Genomic DNA, 22,542 nt, shown 5'->3' with positions numbered 1-22,542 from the left:
CGATTTTCTTCAAATTTTTTGGAGAAATTTGTTTATGAAACAGAATTTGATGATGTTTCGGAATACTTCCTTGATAGTTCTCAAAAAAATGTCTCTGAAATTTTGAAATTTCAGCACATTTAGAAGATTTTCATGATTTTTGAGAAATTACAGTAATTTTCAGGTATCAAAGTAGAGTACTTGTCTGTTCTTTAACATTTTTAAAACCTACAGCACTAAATCTTCCCATTTCAAACTTTTTTGAAGCCCAAAATTGATATTCCAGGTCTTATTGTAATCAATTCAGGCAACTCGAGTTTAATAGGTCTGTCAGCTTTTCGAGATGTAGGATAGGAATGAGATTTCGGGCGACCTGGAGGATCGTGTATTGGTTGAAACCGCACGAAACCCTTAATTTTGTGTTTGTTTATTCAATTTGCCTATATGTCTTGGAAATCTACCCTTGGTTAGATCCACTGAGAGCCTTTCAAACGAGCGAAAGAACCTACCATGTGTTATAGATTTGTTTCACACCTGTTCGGCCTAGAAATCGCCTGTATGTTCTTATCAGACTCTCAATTGCTCATGGTGGCATGCATAATTGACCAAAACTACGCAAATAATGCCATATTTTGCTTATAAACAAGATGAGTAGGTGAGATAAGCTGCCTTAGTTAGATTAGTGTTTTGATGTCAACTACAATAAACCTGTGGAGAGCTAGAGGTTTTCCCCGGGGAGGATCACGGTAAATTATGAATGTTTTGAACTGTTCAAAGTAGGAAACAGGGGTTTCGTGCGGTTTCAACCAATACACGATCCTCCAGGTCGCCCGAAATCTCATTCCTATCCTACATCTCGCAAAGCTGACAGACCTAGTAAACTCGAGTTGCCTGAATTGATTAAAATAAGACCTGGAATATCAATTTTGGGCTTCAAAAAAGTTTGAAATGGGAAGATTTAGTGCTGTAGGTTTTAAAAATGTTAAAGAACAGACAAGTACTCTACTTTGATACCTGAAAATTACTGTAATTTCTCAAAAATCATAAAAATCTTCTAAATGTGCTGAAATTTCAAAATTTCAGAGACATTTTTTTGAGAACTATCAAGGAAGTATTCCGAAACATCATTAAATTCTGTTTCATAAACAAATTTCTTCAAAAAATTTGAAGAAAATCGGAAAAATTTGAACTATTTCTCATTTTTTGGGAGGTGGCGTATATTTATGACGCGGCCGTTTTAGCGACTTTTTAGTGGTCTGGACGTATTTTTCGACATTTTTTTTTACAAAACTTGGGAATATAGGTTTTCTTATACGCTGAATTCGATTTTAATAACGATTTCCCAGAAAAATAACTCTCTTTTCCGAAAACACCGATTTTGGGGGGTGGCGCATATTTATGACGCGCACTGTATATAGACTTTGCTGGGGGCACTATTAAAGGTTTTACGGTAACCGGTTACTTCTTGAACTCACGCTTTTTCAGAAGTTGAACACAGAAAAATGACATCAGAAGTCGTTTCCCGTTTGTTGACCGAACCTACCCGAAATCCAAGAATGAGCACCCTAAACAGTGCGTTCAATATGCCTGAGGAAAATCTCGTAAGTTGTTAGAATTATGACCATTACAGTATGAAATATGATTGTTTTGAGAGGGCCTGGACACTGTTTTGTTCTTTACTGTGGTTCCCAACGGATATGTTTCAGAGTTGAGCGGTATTCCGCCTTCCGCCTTCCGCCTTCCGCTTCCCGCCACGTTTTTTTTCGACTTCCGCCTTCCGCTTTTCGCAAAATTTTTGCCTATTTCCGCTTTCCGCCTTCCGCCTCCGCCGTTTTAAGAATTTTTTCCGCCTTCCGCCTTGAGGATATCAGCTTGAAATATTTGTTCGCCTACTCGAATTTACTGATTTTTAAGTTTTTTGCAGCAAAACTAACAATTTTTACCAAAAAAAGATATAAAGTTTGAACAAAGTTGCACGAGGCAAAGCAAAAAATTTTTTGGACATTTTTTTAAGCCACGCCCACTTTTTTTGGCCCAGCCATACCTACTACCCATTGGGAAAGAAGGTGGTGGAAATTTATTACAAATTTAACCATTTTTAAAAGTTTTTTTACAACAAAATAAGGCCTGTTTTCGCCAACTTTTTCATTCCGCCTTCCGCCCTCCGCCGAAAAATTTTGCTTCCGTCTTCCGCCTTCCGCTTTCCGCCAATTTTTTTTTACTTCCGCCTTCCGTCTCCCGCTTTCCGCTTTAAAAATTTTCATTCCGCTTTCCGCCTCCCGCCTTCCGCCTTTTCAAAAATCGCATTCCGCTCAATTCTGATATGTTTTGACAGATGGTGCAAGTTGTCTTCAGGCAAATAATTAAATATATGTTCTATAAGCTACCGTATCCCCCCCCCCTATATGCTGCGCACACTTCAATTAATGTCATAAATTTTTGACAATTTTCAACGCTAGGAAAACTTATTGAGAAATAAAAGCTCACTCTCTATTCGAAACGTCCCTCTGATAGAATCGCATTCTGGAGATTATTTTGAAAGTTGGACGCACATGCGCTTCAATGGAACTTACAAAAACTCTGACAAATGCTTCACTAGCTCAGTTCGGAATTATTCTCTGAATCAATCTTTCGAACATCGAGTGAAACCCACTTTTCTATTGTCATGATTTCAGGCAATGCAATGTGATTCTTTACAGGACGCTGTCTCTCCACCAAAACCGAAAAATGCTTTGGAAAGAGCGCACAGCTATCCTTCGGATCAAAATCGTGAATATAAAAAATTCCTGTCATCGAGCCTCGGAAAAATGCTCCCACTACTGGAAAGCGGAGAATCGTATGGAATGGTTAGTTCTTTCTTACCCATTAATTCAGATTACAAAAAATTTAAAGCTCCGGTATTTTTGATTCTTATATAACATTTGGTTGAAAGTTTTTTACCTTTGTTATGGATTCCTCACTTTTGAATGACGAAGATATCCAAATTGATGAGGTTGTCCGGCGTTTTAGTAGCATTCCATGGTTGAACAAACCTATTTCAAAGGTAAGGTTTTTTTTCAAAATATCGATTTAAAAATTCTAATTTCTTATTTGAATTATAGTATTCTAGTTGTTTTAGTATAATAATTATACTTTCAGAAAAAATATTATGTGATAAATCCTCTAATTCGGAAGAAGGAAAGAGCAAATAATGAAGGTTTGGTGTCGGCTGCGAGAACAACTGGAGAGCCATTAGTAAAGAAAAGAAGATGGGATGGAGTGGTTACAACTCCAGAAAACAATGAAGACATGTTAAAGCAATCCGTTACAGAGAATATGGACAAATGTACGTTGAGCAAAATCTAATAAAACTTTGAACCGGTAAAAAAGTTATAACGTTCTCAGCAGTCTCGAATCTACTGGAAACTCGATTGGAAACTGTTGAGACCTGTCATACCTCGGAGACCACAAAAGCACTTGCTAACAGTAAGTACTTGATAAAATGTCCAAAGTATAGATTGTTAGGTTTACGCTATGATTTTTTAGGCTCAGTGACCAATCAGATGGATGTCCCAAACCAGCTGATGTCTCCGATGTCGAAGAAAAAAGAACCACTGGAAAAAACTGTGGACAGTGGTACGTTGATCAAAATAAAATAAATAAAATTTCCAATTACCTTGGGCCTTAAATAAAGTACTCTATGAAATGTAGTATTTGCAGATGTTCTAAATGCTCTAAAAAAATCCAGTCGAGGCTCACGCTGAATCGGTTACCACGAGTTCTCTGTCCAATGGTAAGTACTTAATTAAATGACTGATTAAAGCTTACCTTAGAAAAAGAAAAAATTACGACACTTTGGATGTTTGAGTTACAACAAATTCACTCTAATGTTAAATTAAAGTCGCTTTTCCATAAATTACTCTTTCAATGTTCAGGGAACCAAGCAAAGTCGAGAAAAGTGGCGATCTCAAGTCAGCATGAGCCTCTCACTCTGGGAAAAGAAAAAGAATCAGTGACACCAGCTATGGAGAGTGGTAAGTTGAGCAAACTCTGAAAGTTTAATATTACCTTATGTAGCTGGACTACCAATTTTTTTTTTTCATACTCACATACCAAAAATTTCAGAGAACTCGGTTGAACTACAGAAAGCTGCAGCTGAGGAGCTGTCTGAAGATTCAAAATGCCAAGAACCTGAAGAAGCTGAAAAGGAGGAGTTGAGGAGTACCAACCAAATCTCCCAAACCGGAAGAAAAGGGAAAAATAACAACAGAAAGCCTACGGAAACACTTCAAATAAAAAATAAGAAAGAACAGAAGGGTGCAGCCAACAAACCCGCAACTTCTATGACTCCTCGACAAAAAGTTGAAGCTCTGCTTTTGAAATTAAGGGATGAGGAGAAAGACCAGACACTTCAGGCAGATCTCCGAGTTATTTTGAGAAATATCATAAGAATGGATGAAGAAACCGAACTGATGAAGATTGTATTAGAAGGATTGAAAGAAAGAATTAAAGAAGAGAAAATCAAGAAGGTTAGTATCTATCGCACACTTTGCAATTTGTTTATTACTGATTGAATCTTGCTAAAAACATCAAAAGAAATTTTAGAAAACACGTTAATTTTATCGTTTGTCACTAGTCTTCTTGGTTTTTTATTTTAGAAATACAATACCGATCAAAAAGTTATCATATTTTGCTTTTTTCAGTTTAAAATGTCCAACTTTAAGAGTGTGCCATAGTAAGACAATTTCTCCCACAAAATAAATGTTTTATGGATCGAACAGATCGAAAGTAGAGTTCTAGCGCTCGGAAGAAGATATTCTTTTCGAGTCATTTTGGAAAACAGTCAATTTTGGTCGGAGAATAGTGAAGCTTTCACAGAGTCTGAAACCATAGCTTGGGATGCGATTCCTTAAGTTTCAAAAATATAGGTTCATTCTTAACCGTTCTATAACAATCCGGGACGCGCGAGACGGGAACGCGGGACGTCCCAACTAGTTTCATTTTGAGCGCTATAAAGCTCCGTTTTTGAACGTTTCTGTACGGGCACTTTCTAGAGCGTTATAGTGATTCTAAGCGGACAGCTCAAAAATCGGACTTTTTGCACTGTAATTGGTCGATTGGATTCACTTTGTTATTATGTAACTTGCTAGGGAACGTCCGTACAAATTTTTTGGTCTGTTTGATCCATAAAACGTTATTTTGTAGGACAGTTAGTTTTACTATGACACAATCTTAAGATTGGACTTTTTCAACTGAAAAACGCAAATATAGTTTTGACCGGTGCCGTAGTTTAACGTCCGACAGAAATATTTCTTCATTATAATTTCAGCCCTCAAACTATTTTGTTTTCAGGTCCTAGAAATCTGTCGACTCCACTACGTAGAGGCTGGATTTTGTTGTGGAAGAATTATTGATGATTACCCACTAATAAAATGCAACAGTTGCGGTCAATATTACCATCATCCATGCAGAGAAATCGGAGCGAGGAAGCTTGGAGCAGGGGAGGAGTGCTCTTGCAGAACTTCTGTAGGCATGACAAAATGGATTCGCTCAACAGACATCCCTGCCAACGAGTTCTCCAACTTCATGGAGGAAAATATGAAGAAATGGGTGGGACCAAGGCATCCATTCAAAGTTCGAAGCTTCCTCACTAATGAGATGAGTGTCGAATTTGAAGAAATTATCAAACATTTCTATCTACAAATGGAACAGCCTCTGCCGAATCAAACAATGAGGAACAGGATGGTTTTAGTGTTCATGGAGAAGGAAGACAAAGAAATTTTGTTTTGCGGAATAATTCTGAACGAATACACGAGCCCTTTCAAATCTGGTCTCTGCTCGTTCAAATATTTGGATACCGTCAGCTTCATCAACGACAGAAATCAACGAGCTGCTGTTCATAATTCAATTCTTTTGTCGTATCTGGAATACGCGAAGAAGATCGGCTACACCAATTCAAGTTTATGGGCATGTCCACCAAAGCCATCAAAGTACTATTTACTAAAAGGTCGTCCTGCCTACCAAACGATCCTGTCTCAAGAACAGCTTATTGCGTGGTACTTCAAACTTCTTCAGGATGGGGAAGAAAGAGGAATTCTACTCAAGGTCGAACAGAAGTACACTGGGCCAGTAGATGCGGATTTGTTCAAACTCATGGACAACCTCATGTGTGATGATGGATACTGGAATGCAATTGTTGCAAAAAAGTTGGAGAGCTATCCAAAGATCAAGGACATGGGAGTCATAGACAATGAAGAAGAAAAAAAAGCCATAGCCAAAGACCTGTACGATTATCTGACCGAACAAATTACTCTGGAAAAGTCAAACAAACATCCAATTCTTGATATACAATTGGTTGAAAAAAGAACTTATAGACGAGTCGCCGCCATGGAGAAGGATGCTCTCATTCTTCCCAATTCAATAACAAATTCTCGGGATGAATGGATGAATTTTCAAGAAAAAAATCGTTTGAACTATTCATGCGACACTATGGCAATCTTCTCTTCACAAATAACTCTTCAACAAATTGATGCTGAGCTTAAAAAAGCGGGTCTATTGGTAAGATGAATTAATTTTTCTTCAAAGTAAAAGTTATTCTTTCAGAACCATGCAGGCCCATCTCCATCTACTTCCTCTTCCTGCTAAATTTCGTTGGCACCAGTGAGCCCTCCTCAATCATTACCAGTATCCAGCCTAATCTTTGTCAAAATCCACAAAATCGGGTAGTTTTTTTTTTTTATTCATCTATTAGTGATTTCTAATTTCAGAAGCAAAATTCTTACTTCATCATTGAACATTCAACACTCCCATGCTCTATGTCTGAGACTTTTCTTCGAGAGGTAAAAGTTATACTTTCCAACTGATTTTAATGTAAAATAACATTTTTTTCAGTCCTCCACCATCGTCTATTCTTCAAGCTCGTAAGACTCCAAAGTTCATGGTAACACCACTCTGTTCCGTTTTGTTCCGTTATGTTGATTGACATTGTTCACCGAGATCTCTTCATTCTCAGTTTCCCCGCTCATTCGTCGATCTACAGTTTGTTCACATTCACTACCAGTCTTCCGTTCCCCTCCTATCTCTCATTTGCTTTCTTATCTTTTGTCAATCCTCAAAATCCACCTCAATTGATGTACTCTCAAACACGGTCTATAGCTTATGTCAAAAAAGTTCCACAGATTGTATCTCTGTCTCGGATACACCTGTTCGTCTCTCACTTTTACATTGGCCCATCCTGATTCTCTTCTTATCCTAATTTCCACACAATCCCCATTTTCAACCTCCTCCCCCTCCCTGCTTTCTTCGTTCAAGTATTGAAATTGTTCCCTCTCCTTCAATATCTTATATTTACACAATCATATCCCTGCGTATTATAATTTGATTTTGTCGCATCTCTTATTTCCCTTTTCCACTAAATCAATAACTTGACAACAATACCTAGTCTTGCCTTTCCATTTTCAGTGTTTGTAATGTTACCAGTATTTTCTTCTCAAGTTCTTTTGTTTTTATTCCATCTGTGTCTTATTAAAATTATATTAACATTCTTCTTCTAAATAAAAAGTATAAAAGTATGGCCATTTGCATTAAGTTACATTATTCCGTCCAAAATATTATAGTCGACTACATTATACGCTGCCATAGTCACAACTTTTAAAAATTCAACTTTAACAACAAATGAAATTATTAAATTGCTGTTCAACGCATCTGTTCTATCTTCGGCTCCGGGACATTTCGCCACTAGACGTTTCGCCACCGGACGTTTCGCCACCAGACATTTCGCCACCGGACATTTCGCCACCAGACGTTTCGCCACCAAAAAATGAAGAATTTCCGAAGCTTTATAGGGAAAAAAACACATCACTTTAATTAGCATAACCAATGCGTACTAATGGTATGTTTCTCCCCCCTACAAAGCTTTTTCTTCCTTATAAAGCTTCGCAAATTCTTCATTTTTTGGTGGCGAAACGTCTGGTGGCGAAATGTCTGGTGGCGAAATGTCCGGTGGCGAAATGTCTGGTGGCGAAACGTCCGGTGGCGAAACGTCTAGTGGCGAAATGTCCCGGAGCCCTATCTTCGAACGTCTGAATTGCCACTATATTACAGTCCGACTAAATCTACGTCTCCCACATTAACACACTCTCTCGAGCGCATTGTCTCAAGAAAATTCCTTCACGGATGGCAAACAACCATTAACGGAAGACACAACGTCACCACTACACTTTTTTTCCAAAAAGGAGCCATTATCGGTTCACGAACATTTGCCGGGAGGGGCCACCAAGTTATACTCAAGGGGACAATGAAATTTTCATTTCATTGTCCCCTTGAGCATTGTACCCCCTGGAGCATAGACCGCCGGGAGGTGTTAGAGGCTTATGGAATTTGTTCGGAAGGGTCTCATAGTTGCAAACATGAAAAACCGTAGTAAAATAAAGTTTTTACCCAACTACGAGACCCATACAAACCAAATCTATGCGAGTTTAACACGATTCATGTTTAACACGATTCACGACTTTAACACGATTCATGGGAGCGTAGGGAGCTTCCAATTTCCTTTTCTTTAAAACCTGGGTTCATAGGATATTTGGCAAGTTCATTTCACCAATTTGGTGTACAAGGAAATGACATAGCATTATAAATTTTTGATAAGTTACAAGAAAACAGAAAAAAATTAGAAAACAACCGAAAACAAAAAAAAGATTGCAGGTCGTCAAAGGAGGAAAATAACTGTATGGATATGAAGGAAGAATAGCGGACGACATGCAATGAAAAAATTATGGGAAAAAACAGGGAACGAGTACATAATGGTAAGGAGAGAAGTTTGAACACAAGAGATTGCAATCGAGATTTGAAAAATAATAACTTGAAGCTTTGAAAAACATGACATTTAGCAGAATGATATTTGAGGAGTTATTATCATTATTGGTGAGAATTTCTTACGTTACGAATGCGCTTTGATGGAAGTTCCGCTGCTTCCTCCAGTATTTTCTGTTCGTAAGTTCTTCTAAAGTTGGTGACCCATTCATCTTGAAGAATCTCTTCCACCGAGATTCTTTTGGAGACATCAACTTGAAGAATTTTTCGGATTAATTCTGAAATAGATATTTTTAAATATAAAAATCAAAACGTAAAGTTGTGAAATAGAAAGAAAAAACTCACTCATGATTCTCGGACCGTCGCAAGAAGACTCTTCGATCTTTTTGAATTCTGGTGCATTCCATTTAGGGTCCGCGAGATATTTAGAGAAATCAGAATCTATTCTGAAAAACAATTTCGAAGAGACTTAGTACGAAGATTTGGGACAACTTACGGTTGTGCTCTTTTCCATGGGAGCTTGTTGGTCAGCATGTTGACAAGGACGATTCCTGCTGACCAAACATCCAAAGCTGGGCCATCGACACGATCCTTCTCAAAATTCTCGGGCGCGAACGTAATCTTGGTTCCATATCCGCTCCGAACCTTTGATGCTGTGCCATCGAATCGGAATCTGACGGCAAGACCGAAATCTCCGATTTTCAGCACGCCTGAAAACGAAAATTAGAAGTACTAACGTCTGCTTGTTGAACATACCGTTTGATATAAATAAGTTTTCGCTCTTAATATCTCGGTGGCAATGGCCGAGAGTGTGAATATGTTTTAGACCCGAGAGTAAGTCCTTGAAAAACATATTCACGGTTTTCGGACTTAACCCGAACGGGATGTGATCTTTTAGATCACTCTCATTCGCGTACTCCACAAAAATGATCTTATCTCCTTTATAATCATCATCTGTGATATATTTTATAATGTTTCGGTTGCCCGATTGACTCATTGTCCCATGAATGAGGCATTCGGCTTCACAAACGTCTTGTCCTTTGGCGGTCAGACGTTTCATGACGACTTCTGTGTTATCACCATTCTTTTTTACGAGGGAAACATGACTGAATCCACCGTCTTGCAAATATTTCAAATGTGTATATCCGAGTTCCTTTGCTGCTTTGGCATTTACCTGGAATATGTTCATTGCAAACTTGTCACGGGCCGGGCCAAAATCGAACATATTCTTGGTCCGGTTCGCTTTGCCTATTTGAAACATGTTTCGAAAAACAATTTTTTCTTGTAATTTTTTGAAATTTTTTCGAGAAAATATAGTTTTTGACTAAACATTCCAAATCCAATCAAAAGCTGGATATGTTGATAATTTAATGCCGATTTTGGACAAGTTTGGATCATTGTAGTTTACGGGCGGTCAGAAAATAAAAATTCTAGGACTTCAGTACTTTTTCTGGTTGACTTGAAAAAATGCACTTACAATTGCGGCTTGTGGATCAGCTGGCATGTTGAAGAGATGGTTTCAAAATTTATTGAGCTGAAAATTAGTTTATAGGAAAAAATCTGGATTATGAACGGAAAATAAGAAGAATAACAATACAATAGTCTGGAAACATAACCAGAAAATAAACTTGATAGACTCAAAAAAAGCGGTAGCTGTTGGGAACTTTTATTAGAAGATAAAACTGTTTACTAGCAGGGCGGGGTTTTCACAACTGCTTTTTGGCAAAGTTGAAGGAGAAGAACATGTAGATAGAGAATCAAAATTGTAAAAACAATGATTTTTTAAAATATGAGTTTGAAATTAAATGAATACAATACATATGGCAACAGGACGATGAAACTACGAGAATATCCAAATCAGAAACATTGAATAAAACGAATAAACTAGAACAACAGCTGTGAAAGAAGGATGCTTTTTAAAATTCATAGAAAGATGAGTTCAAAACAAGAAACTAGAGAGATTCGAGATATTCCGAATAACTGAGAAATTGTCACTGTAAATTCTTCCTTTTGTAAACATTGCGACGTTTTCATCTTAGAATTAACTCAAAATAATATGTTATTTGTTCTTCACACATCTTGCTTCTCAAGCTTTTCAAAGGTTCAAGTTTCCTGGGTGTCTCCTGCAACAATGTTATAGTTTTAACGATGCTACCGTGTTTGACGTGCAAACTTGGTAAATTTATAATAGCTTCTATCAGTTAAAGTTGTCCAACTTTGAGAGTCTGTACCGGTATCACTCATTGTCTCATCAAGTGAATTTTTAATTGATTCCACATATCAAAAGTAGAAACCCGTGTTGGATACTGGCAATTTCTCTTTAAAAATCCTTCCCAGCACGAATCTTATCAACAACGTTATCCTTCAAATCTACCAATTTACCTTAAAACCAAAGCCAATTTTAGACGGTATATCTTTTTTCTCAAAGAAGATATCAGAAACTTCACGGTCACACCCCTCACAACTTCAGAAGATTTATAATCGACATTCTGGACTTCTCAGAAGAAGGCTTCTTATGAGACCCGTTGTGAAAGAACTAAAACTAAGGCATATCTTCTCGACGGATATGGGTTTGGTGTTACGGTAGTGGTAACACGGTATTTTTAGGCGAATTGTGCCAAATGTGTGTGGAGATTCGTCTCTGGACTAATACTTTATGTGTTTTTCATCACTTTTATTCCCCATTTTAAACGTTTTAAAATCAAAACAAGATTCAGACAGTGTTCAATTTGAGATAGAGTGCGACACCTGTTCTCACCTGTCGCCCCTTCAATTGAAACTGTCACAAACATCTCATTTCTCACAGTAATCATCTCAAAAGATGTGTACACAAGAATCCAAGTACCCCTTTGCTCATCCAGTGATGTCTATTACAGTACTATCTATTGTTTATTACTGTCACTACTCAACTGCATCAGCTGGCCGGGTAGATGTAGGAAGAATTGTGTGTTTAGCCATTAGAATTGAGGGAAGAATTTATGTTATTCACGTATTTCGACTCACTATTGGTACTGCATGGAAAATTTTGCTGCAACCAAGAAGAAAGGCTGGAGAAGAAGCTGGTGATCATCGATTCGCAGGCCAGACAGAAGAATGTAATCAAACGGATTCTGAAAGATTCTGATTTGCCAAGAAGATGAAAAACGCATTTGTATAAAGGACAGATTTAAATCCTGATCATGTATTCAATTTTGCATTCCACCGAATTCAAATCGACCAGAACCCTTCCAAATTAAGAAAACAACTCACACACAACGAATCGAATCAATAACAGGGAACCAAGACGTCTTTCATTATGAAAAGAATCATCCCAGAGACGAATCTCCAAAAAATGTTCAATTAGAGAGAAATAGTGTGTACAGAGAGTGCAGAACGTGCATTCTTATCTCATTATTGAACACACATTAGATCTAGGAAGAGGGACCATACAAAAGAAAGACGAAGAGGTGGACCCTCTAGTAGACTTGTTAAAAATTGGGCCGGCCCGGCTCGGCCCGGACTAGAGAGGTATTTTCATGGCTTGTTTTTGTCAGATACTGACAGCATGTATTAGGTTGTCCCATAAGTTTTCGAACATATTTTTGTTATTCTGCTATAGGACAGAGAGCAAGAATCAAACCAAATAGTGCATGTTTTCCATTATATAAGACGTCGGGTTTATTGACAATAACATTCATTTCTTCTGGCTGCCTCCTCTCAATGAACGCGGCACCAATCTTTGTCCCCGACCGACTTCATATTCGTCATGTGATTTTATTTTTGTTTCTATCTAACTCCAAGATCACTGAGATTGAAGGACGTATGGTTGAAGTTTATAAGGATAATGCCCCTCAACGGCAGACAATTAGCCGTTGGGTCCATCGTTTCAAAAATAATGATTTTTCTTTGGCCGAAGAAGCACGTTCTGGAAGACCAGTGGAGTTCGACATTGACAAGTTACGGGAGGTAGTGGAAAGTGACCCATTTCAATCCATTCGTGAACTGGCAACAGTAATGGGCTCTACTCACTCTGCGGTAGAAAGAGGACTGGGAGCTCTTGGCAAGGTAAAAAAAGGGAAGATGGATACCACACAAATTGTCTAACTTTGACCTTGAGCGCCGAGTGGACATGTCACTGCAACTTCAAACCCTCCATCCTAATTTCAACTGGCTGGATCATTTGGTTACGTCGGACGAGAAGTGGGTCTTATACGAAAACCACCACAGGAGAGCTCAGTGGGTTGATGCTGATAAACAGCCAGAGGATGTCGTCAAACAGGAGTTACACCCTAAGAAAATAGTGCTCTCCGTCTGGTGGTCTGTTCATGGAGTGCTTTATTGGGAACTGCTTCCGGAGGGAAAAACTATCACCGCCGACTACTATTCTTCTCAATTACAAAAAGTGAAGTCCAAACTGAAAACCTCCCCTCTACACGGTCACAGAGTGCACTACCTCCATGACAACGCAAGACCACACACCGCAAAGACGACCAAGTCTCTCCTGGCTACATTCCACTGGACAGTCCTTGCTTACCCTCCGTACAGCCCTGATCTCGCCCCTTCGGATTACCATCTGTTCAGCGACATGCATCGATCCCTTGAAGGCCAGGACTTCAAAACAAAGTCAAAGGTCGAGAAATGGTTGAAGAAGTATTTTGACTCGAAGCAGCCTGAGTTTTGGCGGAAAGGAATTGAATCTCTACCTACTAAATGGCAAACAGTCGTGGATAAAGGTGGTCACTATGTTTGATTTTTGTAATATTCTGGCTTTGAATAAATTTGATTTCAATAATGTTCGAAAACTTATGGGACAACCTAATACAAATAATTTGGAGCTAGAGGTACAAATTTGAGGCTATTATATTTTCATGCTAATATATCATCACGAAAAGGTACTTAATTTTCATAGCGGAGAAATCATGGCACCTCCTTTCAAACTTCTGCTAAAATACAGTATGTTCAGATGCAGGGAAATCAAACTCCCGATATTTTGCACCCTGTCATTGTGTGTACGAAGTGTCTCGTTTAGTTAACAAAAATAGGTGTTCCTGTTAAAAACTTGAGAACATGACACATCAAGTTTTCATTTTAATACAGAAGGTTCTCAATATTGGAATCTGCATAGATACTGAATACTGTCAAATGTGTCTTTGTGGATAGAATAGTTAGTCAGAAGGGGGATGAAAAAGTCAGGGTAAAGGAAAACTATTTTTCCTTGAACACATGGAGCTATAACCGTTGAAAAACCATATTGGAGAGTAGCTTATACAGAGGCTGACAAAGTTCTTAAATCCTCAAAAATGTAAAAGTTGTGAAATTTATTTTTCTCTTCCGAACAGAGAAAAAATATCTGTAATATACATCAGTAACCTGTTTTCAGAGGGATTCGTCAAAATGTCTGCTGGCGAACCATACTTTTTTTTAATGAAAAAAGAGTAAAATACAAAGATGATATTATAATTTTCGCCCGGTTCTTTTTTTTCTTTTGCGCAACAAAAAGGTGAGTAAATTATTATTATTATGATCTGGAAAACAAAGAGAGAGGAAGAACAATTAATTTTTACATAAACCTTCCCGTGGATTAAATCTGTTGAGGCAACTGTTAAAAGAAGCATTTCGAAAAAAATATCAAGGCGAGGATCTATGGACACTGGGAACAATGGACTAAGGAGAAAAATCTTGGGAGCTGCCAACACGAACATACTGTTATTCAGAGCGGCACTACTAACATCAAAATGATGAGCACATCACTTACCATAAAACCTTTAATAGAGATTTCCTAGGTAGCAAGAGTTTGAAACGCAATATCTCAACCTCCTCGAGAGCTATCATATTATTTTCAGTTGACATTTTTTAAAATAAATATTTAGCTATATTTTGCTTGTTGGTAACTTTTTGTTAACTCTTTTGAGAAAAAAGAAATACCGTGTTAAATAGACTTTGCTAGGGGCACCTCTATGAAAGGTTTTACGGTTCTTCGTATAGCCCACAAACAATTAGTAAAACAACTGACCTGATTTGCACACCACTATGTGCAATAGATGGTTGGTACCTTATCAGTGAGCATTTTGATCGTAAATATACAAGGTTTTTGAGGGATCAGCCAGTGCAAAAAATGATAAAGAGTTTTTGTATTTATATCATTTTCAACGGTTAAAAAAAACTGTATCCGCTTGGTTCACAAGTTTTTCTTGTTTCTCTGGTTTTCTTAGTCACTTGATACTCCTGACTCTTTCTCCGGCTCGCACTTTTCTCAATATGTTTATACGAATGTTTCTGTCATCGTTCGTGACACGATCCCGTGACCCTTCGCTCAATGCACAGTAAAGCCGCCTATATTTCCGTGGTCGTAAAGTTCCTTTTGACAGCGGGAGGGGGGATACGGCAGATCAGGGGCGTAGCGGGCCGAACCAAACTTATTGGACAGGGGAAGAAGATGCAAGGGGCGAAAAAGAAGAGACTGTATACTCATTAGAGAGCAGTGAGAAGCAAATGAGAATCGTCCACTAGAAGGGACTCACATCTTATAGTTGTCGGTAGCTTGCATCATAAAGCGCATAGTCCTCCACGATTTCTGTTGTTTTCTGACTCTTTCACAGCAATTCACTTTGTTTCCCAGCTTCCCCACTGATTCCGTCAATTGTTGACCTCCAAAACGAGTCTTTCCATTCCATCTACACTCTCCATTCTTCATGATTCGGTTGCCTTTCCGGAAAACATATAGCTGCCTCCGAGTAGTATTATACCATTAACAATATAATAATTTACCCGTGCACGAATCAATATTGTTTTAGTTTCCTTCATTCCCCAATGTCTTTTTTTATCCCATAATTTTATGACTCTTACGGTAATACCTGATTCTCCATATCTTAATATAACATGACCCTCACCCACCACTCCCAAATATTGTTCAAATGTCTTGTCTATATCTGCATTTTATTGAGAACCTTTGTTTCTTTATTACAAAGTATTATTATAATAAGCTTGCATAATTGATCCATTCCGATTAAAATTTTTATTTATACGCAAGCCTCTTTTCAATTTTTTTTTCATATATTCAAAATTATCTGAAAGCTCGATTAGAAAAACAATACAAACGCTCCAGGCTTTAAGCTGAATAGTCATTCAATGGTTCAATCAATGAAGCACCAGAAAACCATTAAACTGACTGTTTAGCTAACCGCCTATGGGAGAAACTTACCGATTCCATTAGAGTTTTAGAGATCTCCAACTCATAGTAGTAAATATTGAAATAGAGTAGACTAGAGAATAGTAGGCGCCACAAAGAATATGGGACAGAAAAGTGCTGCCAATATGTGCGTGGAGCCTGGGGAAGTTGATGACTAAAGCGACACAAAATTGCAGACGGTGAGTAACATCAATTCATCATTAATATCAGATTTATTCTAACGCTATCTTCATCTTTCTGACTCTCGCTTTGCGTTGTCTTCTTCCTCATATCCAAAATGATGTTAGTGCCAATTGCTATTCGACACTGCTGTCTTCAAATTTTCAACATGAATGGCGTGATCCACAATGACTGACTGCTGCTCCCGTAGTGGATTCACGATTTTGCTTTTTTTGATTTGATAGCGATGTGGCTTCTGCGGTGATGAACGGATCCTGAAAAAATGAGGTCAAACGTAGCACCAATATTCATTCTTTCGGAAATACATTTCGATTGGCTTCAGTTTTGCCGATATTTGATCGAAAAATGGAAGAGTAGCTTTGAGACAGTATCCGGTGACTATATCTGGCTAGACTTTTTCGTTGCTGAGGTCAAAAGTAGCACCCAATCTGACTCTTAACATGTCTACCTACTAATCTAAATTCCTTACCGCTTTCGTTTGTTTTCTACTGTGATTGTGTTAGTGGCTTTTGACCCTTCATCTCAAATAAATCAATCTCATTCATTCGTAAATACGTTTTGATTGACTTCAGTTTTGCCAATTTTCGATTTAAAAAAATGCAAAAATAGCTGTGTGACAGTAGCCGGTGACTATATCTGACTAGATTGTGTTGTTGGTAAGATCAAAAATAGCACCTATACTCATTGTTTTGGAACTACATATCGATAGGCTTCAATTTTGCCGATTTTTAATCGTAAAATGGAAAAGTAGCTCTCTGACAGTATCCGGTGACTATATCTGGCTAGACTGTTTCGTTGGTGAGGTAAAAAAAACGCCTTGACTGTTTCTATCCGGAAAATCTGTCGGTTGTTTTCTGGCTTGCCTGTTTTTGATTACAAAATTCGAAAATAGCTGTGGGACAGTAGCTGGTTACGGTACCTGACTAGATTCTGAAGTTCGGAAGGTCAAAAACAACACTTTGACAGTTTCTATCCGGAAAATCTGTCGGTTGTTTTCTGGCTTGCCTGTTTTTAATTGAAAAATTCAAAAATAGCTGTGGGACAGTAGCTGGTTACGGTACCTGACTAGATTCTAACGTTGGTGAGGTAAAACAAACGCCTTGACTGTTTCTGTTCGGAAAATCTTTCGGTTGTCTTCTGGCTTGCCTGTTTTTGATTGAAAAATTCAAAAATCTTCAGAATACTTTGGCCACACGCAGAATATTGATTTCATCTTGGAGAGGAAATGGTCCGGTTTTAATCTCCGCACATGTTCGACACATACACGTGTGTACGCCTAAATAACATCTGAACAGAATGATTGAAGCCGAATCACGCATTTATCAGTTTAAAATGTCAGATATAAAAATAATACAATATAAAAACGGCAGTTTAAAAAAAGTGAGAAAACCAGCGAGTTCAATGGAAATGGGGAAAAATGAGAACATTAACAATAATCAATAGGCAATAATACATTACATATCAAAGTCCGAGTAATCCATTGCCAATGATGTAGATGGTCTGGATGATGTGGATGGTTTCGAAGAGCGGCGACCTTTTTTGCCGATGGTGGAGCTGGAAAATTAAAATTTGATTGTTTTCCTGCACTAGTTTATAATGTTTTAGGAAATAAATATCTTAAAGTGTGACAAGCGAGCAATAAATGAAATACATTACTGGTCATGCAGTTTTTCGTTGATAAATGGTAAAATTCGAGAAAGTGCCACAATTTCATGGATTGTTTTACAATATCAATTGTTTATGGAGTGCACAAGCTAAAAGTTGACAGTTTTTAACTGACAACTGCAAGAGCCGCATTTTTTTATTTTCATTACTGTACATCAGTTTCATTACTAACCTGACAGTGGCAGCATGTTCCTTGTGATAATCATAGTTGAAAGTCAACTCGGTGAAAGCCTTCAAAGCATCGATCGCATAGAACCCGATGCGATGCTCGCCATTAACAATTTTGGCCTTCGCGTAGAGTGTTGGGTTGACCGAATTGTTGTTGGCAAAACGTGACAAATTGCCAACTTTGAACGCGTCGATGGCTCCTCCTGATCCCAGACCTGGAAAATTGAATTGGAATTAGAATTAGAATTTTTAAACGCAAAATTCTATTCCCGCCCTCAAACTAAAACTCACCTAATATGTAACTGCACTTGAACGTGTCATAAATTGCTCCTCGTCGTTCGGTTTCTTCATCGGAAATCTTCTCTCCGACGTATTCCACAACCAAATCGTCTTTCTCGACATTCTCCATCAGGAACAATCCGAATCCACTGATCCTCGACGGTGCAACATACAATCTTTTCTGGACCATCCGTGTCAGCGGGAAATTTCCGCAAATCACCTCGTCGCCAGTTCCATCGATCGTTTCACAATTGCAGTTTTTGCAAGTGTTTGGATTGCACTCCCAGTTTGCTCTGAAGCAAGCGCAGTGCTGGTTTCGGCATGTTCCTGGAGCACAGATGCAACCAGGGAAGCGTTGTGGGCAATCAATGGAACATTTGCAAAGGTGAGAACAGACACCGTTTTCTTGGCAAGAGCAATCTGGGTCGTCTTTGCATGTCCCTTCGTGACGGCATGGCACAAATGGTCTTGTCGAACAGATCATAACTTTTTCGTTCATCGCTCTTCCGTGTTTTCGCATGAATTCTCGTTCCTCCTCTTTCCTTACTTGTTGCAATGTTTTTCCTTCGGAATTGGCTCTTTCCTGAAGGGCAGCTTCCCGAGCTTTCGTAGCTTGCTGGTGGTTCCTCATCTGAATGTTCCGGAATGCATTGTAACGTTCCTTGTAGGGCCTGCAAGAAAATAACGTTGAGTTTGTTTCAAAAAACCTTCTCCTTTTGTCATTTTGAATATGTTTAAACTCACCTCATTGGTTGCGTTTGGCCCATCTGAATGCGTCGATCAGTGACGTACTCCGCGAGACCCATAATCAAACTGTAGGCGTCACGACACGTCCGAATTTTGTCGCTGTCGTCTGTCTTTCCGTGAAGATTTTCGTGAACAAACTGACAGAATGATTGCTGAAAGTTTTTGTGTTTTTAAGATTTTCTCCACAAATATAAATATAACTTACCCCAGATTTATCATACATGTAGAGAGTGGCAATCATAGATCCCTCCGGAATAGACATCTCCATCAGTTTTCCTTTATCCAGGTATATCTTCACTCGACGATCCTCGATTTCCTCCTCGTCCGGTGTCAATTTTGCCATGATCTCTTCTGGATCTATTGTTTTCCAACAATCACCGCCGCACGTCACAGCCGATTGATTTGGGCCAGGCAGTGGTAGAAAGACCTCAGCGATGTCTCCTCCTGGAATCTCCGGTGCAATCTGGAGACGAAGTCCGTGAACTGGACAAAGGTACTCCAGACAAGCGAAGCACGTGGGGTTTTGAACGTTCTCCGCCGGTTTCTCCATATATGGGTTCAGTCCATACATCCCCTCCGGTTTTGGTTTCCACGGCTCCAGACTCTGCCAATCGAATCCTTCCTCAGCATATCGGGCGCACAGCTTTGGGAAAACTTCGGAATACTGACGCTGGCTGAATTTGTTCGGCCAGAGACGATAGAATGTGTAGTAGAATACGTCTACGTTTGCGGTGTATCCATATTCCAGAACCCGGCGCATCACTTTGTAGAGAAGATAATCGTTGATGTACTTCCAGTTCTCTGAAAAATAACGACTTTTGTGAAAAAGAGAATTGGTGGAATTTGACATTCAAATTCATATTTTTCAAAATAAATAACTTACTTGTGAATCCATGAATTCCATCCGTGAAGAGTTTTGCAAACTTTTCATACTCTTGGCTGTCGTCCATTCCATTTTCAAAGAATGGCATGTGGGTAAGTCGAAGTTGATCCTTTGCCACAATTGACTGGGTGATGTGAACCCAGTGCAACATGCGCGGGTATTTTTTTCCAATATCGATCCGTCCAGTCGGCACGAGCTCGTTCTTGTGAACGACACCGTCCCAATCACAGTCTGGCTGAAAATTTGGAAGTTTTAGGGTAGAATTAGTGCTTTTAAGCACTATTAAAATAGTCAAAAAGGTGTTTGAACTTCAAAAACTCTCTTTTTCGCTGAAATTAGAAGAGCCAAATGTGTGAACACTCTGGCTGTTTTTGGATTCTATGAAATTGAAAAATTTTTTTTGCTTTCAAAAAAAATCGAGTTTTGAGTTGATTTTTCTCATTTTGGATATAATTTTTCATTTTTCCTAGCCAAACACCTTTCAAATAAGCATAACTCACTTTGATCCATGAGATTCTCCCTTCCTTCACACCCTTCGGAGACTCGAACTCGTTTATCTCCAATTCGGGAATGGGTCCAACTCGTTCGATAAGGTTGGTTCTATAGTAGTTGATCGGGGTCGGGCCGGTAGTCCACTCATCGAGGAATGCCTTTATTTCTGGTTTGACTTTATTCTCGTACTCCCTGAACTCCTCCTTATAGGCGTCCTGAACGAACTTCTCTAGAAGCACGTATTGTCGGTGGAGCTCTTTTGCTGGTTTTTCCGAATCGCTCCAAATCTTTTGGATTTTGCAGTGGCCTTTGTCCGATGACATGTTTTGGGATTTCCTGAAAAAAAACAAAAGTCCGGGAGAGTAGCTGATAGAAGTATAGTGAATGAGAGAAAAAATTAATGAGAAAATACAAATTTTTATCAATTTTTCCAACAATCATTTTAAAGCAAACCCTCTATCCTACTTTTTTTTTGTTTTCTGTTTTCATTTTCATTTCTTTTGCAATTTGCACCCAGGAAGATAGATGACCAGGTGTCTCGACAACCCTGGCGCAGTCAAACATATTTATGCTTTCTATTCTATTATACATACACTGGGAAGATGAAGAAACACACGCTCGTTCTCTATTTCTCTCTCTCTTTCTTTATCTCTCTCTCGTTCTCTATTTCTCTCTCTTTCTTTATCTCTCTCTCGTTCTCTATTTCTCTCTTTTTCTTTATCTCTCTCTTGTTCTCTATTTCTCTCTCTTTCTTTATCTCTCTCTCTTTTTCTTGTGAGTGTAATACACATCTAATATGTATAATGACTCTTCATTTTTTTGTTATTAAAATGCTCAGAATAGATTTCAAAAATCTCATTTTGATTTTAATTAGAAAATTAATTCAAAAAGTTAGTCTAAGGAAAAAGGGAAAAGAACCGAATGAAAATTGCGAGGCGCAGAGAAAATTGGCGGGAAAAACGTCTCCAAATCGAGTCAATCATCATTTGCCACACACGCATTTCCCTCTGTGTCTAATTCTCTCCCTCTCCCTTTCTTTCGCCGTCAACCAAACCGTTTTTTTTTTGTTTTTACACAAAGGAACGCGGGAAAAAAATGGGGATGAAAGAACTTATTTCAACTTAGAAGAAAATTGTGAGGAACTATTAGCAGTCTTTCTGCGCTTACTCTCTTTCAATTTGTGATTTTTTTTGGTTTTTTCTCATGTTGAAAAACTGTGTAACTAAGAATAGCCGGAATAACTGATGAACCATGAAAAACTGCGAAAAAAAAACCAATAAGATTGCGGAAAACCGATTTTACAAACTTTTCTCATTGTTATTTCTAAATTTCTTAAGGTTTTACACAAAGTCCCGTTTGAAATCATGAAAATTCACTAGAAAATCATAAAATACGCCAAAACATGACAAAATCAATAGAAAAACAGAATAAATTTGGATGAATGCAAGAACGCTCCGTTGAAAATAATTGTGGGGTGTCTGGGGGGTGAGAGGTAGGTTGTCATCGTTCTGTGTGCAACAACATCCTTTTCGCGCGCAGCTGCCCACCCTGTTGCGGCGGGAAAACTTAGGGAGGTGTTCTGAATGGTCTCACGATGAGGCCAGGGCTACCAATGCAGCCGCGCTGTATTGATACCAATGGTACATTTTTTGCCTCACGGGGAATATTCGAAACTATATAGCCGGTATAGTATCCACATAAGTTACTAAAAAAAAACGCGGCTGCATTGGTAGGCCTGTAAGGTCCAAAATATGAGGTGAATGTTATGCTTTCGTTCTGCGTATAAATTGCACACTCTCCGCACAGAAACATGAAAATTCAGTAAATATCAGATTTCACATAAAACAGTTGTACCATTTGCCGCATAATCCCGATAGTTTGCAATTTGAGTTTTGTTTAGTTGATGATAAGAGACACAAGTTATTCAAACATGACAGTATGTAGATAATATAAGATCACAAAAAAAAGAATTGACAAATAAAAAATGAAAGGAAGCTAGTGAACATTTGTAGATAAATTCAGAGTATAATGATAGAAGCAAAATTATACGTAGCGTTCGATATGAATATACCTTGAAACCGCGTTCGGCCTCTCATCTGGATATCTGGACAGGTGGACGGCACCAGGCTTGGTCGAGGTCGGGAAATCGGGATACTCGATTTCCCGATTTTCCCGACTTTTTTCGGGAAAA

At 38.5% G+C, this 22,542-nt stretch overlaps 3 protein-coding genes across 3 annotated transcripts; 1 reads left to right on the top strand and 2 right to left on the bottom strand.

Moving 5' to 3' along the window:
• Positions 1-1,481: 1,481 nt before the first annotated feature.
• On the top strand, positions 1,482-6,603 carry GCK72_025988 (uncharacterized protein; the record flags this gene model as incomplete). The annotated part of the gene is made up of 9 exons (XM_053736596.1): positions 1,482-1,580; positions 2,655-2,825; positions 3,118-3,304; positions 3,364-3,444; positions 3,505-3,594; positions 3,894-3,992; positions 4,084-4,487; positions 5,311-6,516; positions 6,562-6,603. The coding sequence occupies 9 exons, from the start codon at positions 1,482-1,484 to the stop codon at positions 6,601-6,603; spliced, it is 2,379 nt and encodes a 792-aa protein (XP_053580162.1).
• Positions 6,604-8,874: 2,271 nt separating this feature from the next.
• Positions 8,875-10,273, bottom strand: GCK72_025987 (uncharacterized protein; the record flags this gene model as incomplete). Its single annotated transcript, XM_003092982.2, has 5 exons — positions 8,875-9,047; positions 9,115-9,215; positions 9,266-9,479; positions 9,526-9,943; positions 10,247-10,273. The coding sequence occupies 5 exons, from the start codon at positions 10,271-10,273 to the stop codon at positions 8,875-8,877; spliced, it is 933 nt and encodes a 310-aa protein (XP_003093030.2).
• A 7,298-nt stretch (positions 10,274-17,571) lies between these two features.
• On the bottom strand, positions 17,572-20,674 carry GCK72_025986 (uncharacterized protein; the record flags this gene model as incomplete). Its single annotated transcript, XM_003092977.2, has 7 exons — positions 17,572-17,671; positions 17,955-18,165; positions 18,242-18,900; positions 18,974-19,128; positions 19,182-19,777; positions 19,860-20,094; positions 20,360-20,674. The coding sequence occupies 7 exons, from the start codon at positions 20,672-20,674 to the stop codon at positions 17,572-17,574; spliced, it is 2,271 nt and encodes a 756-aa protein (XP_003093025.2).
• Between the last annotated feature and the right edge of the window lie 1,868 nt (positions 20,675-22,542).

This window comes from Caenorhabditis remanei, chromosome X (genome assembly GCF_010183535.1).
Source record: "Caenorhabditis remanei strain PX506 chromosome X, whole genome shotgun sequence".
Lineage (NCBI taxonomy): Eukaryota > Metazoa > Nematoda > Chromadorea > Rhabditida > Rhabditidae > Caenorhabditis > Caenorhabditis remanei.
This window is presented reverse-complemented; position numbering and strand designations above follow the sequence as displayed.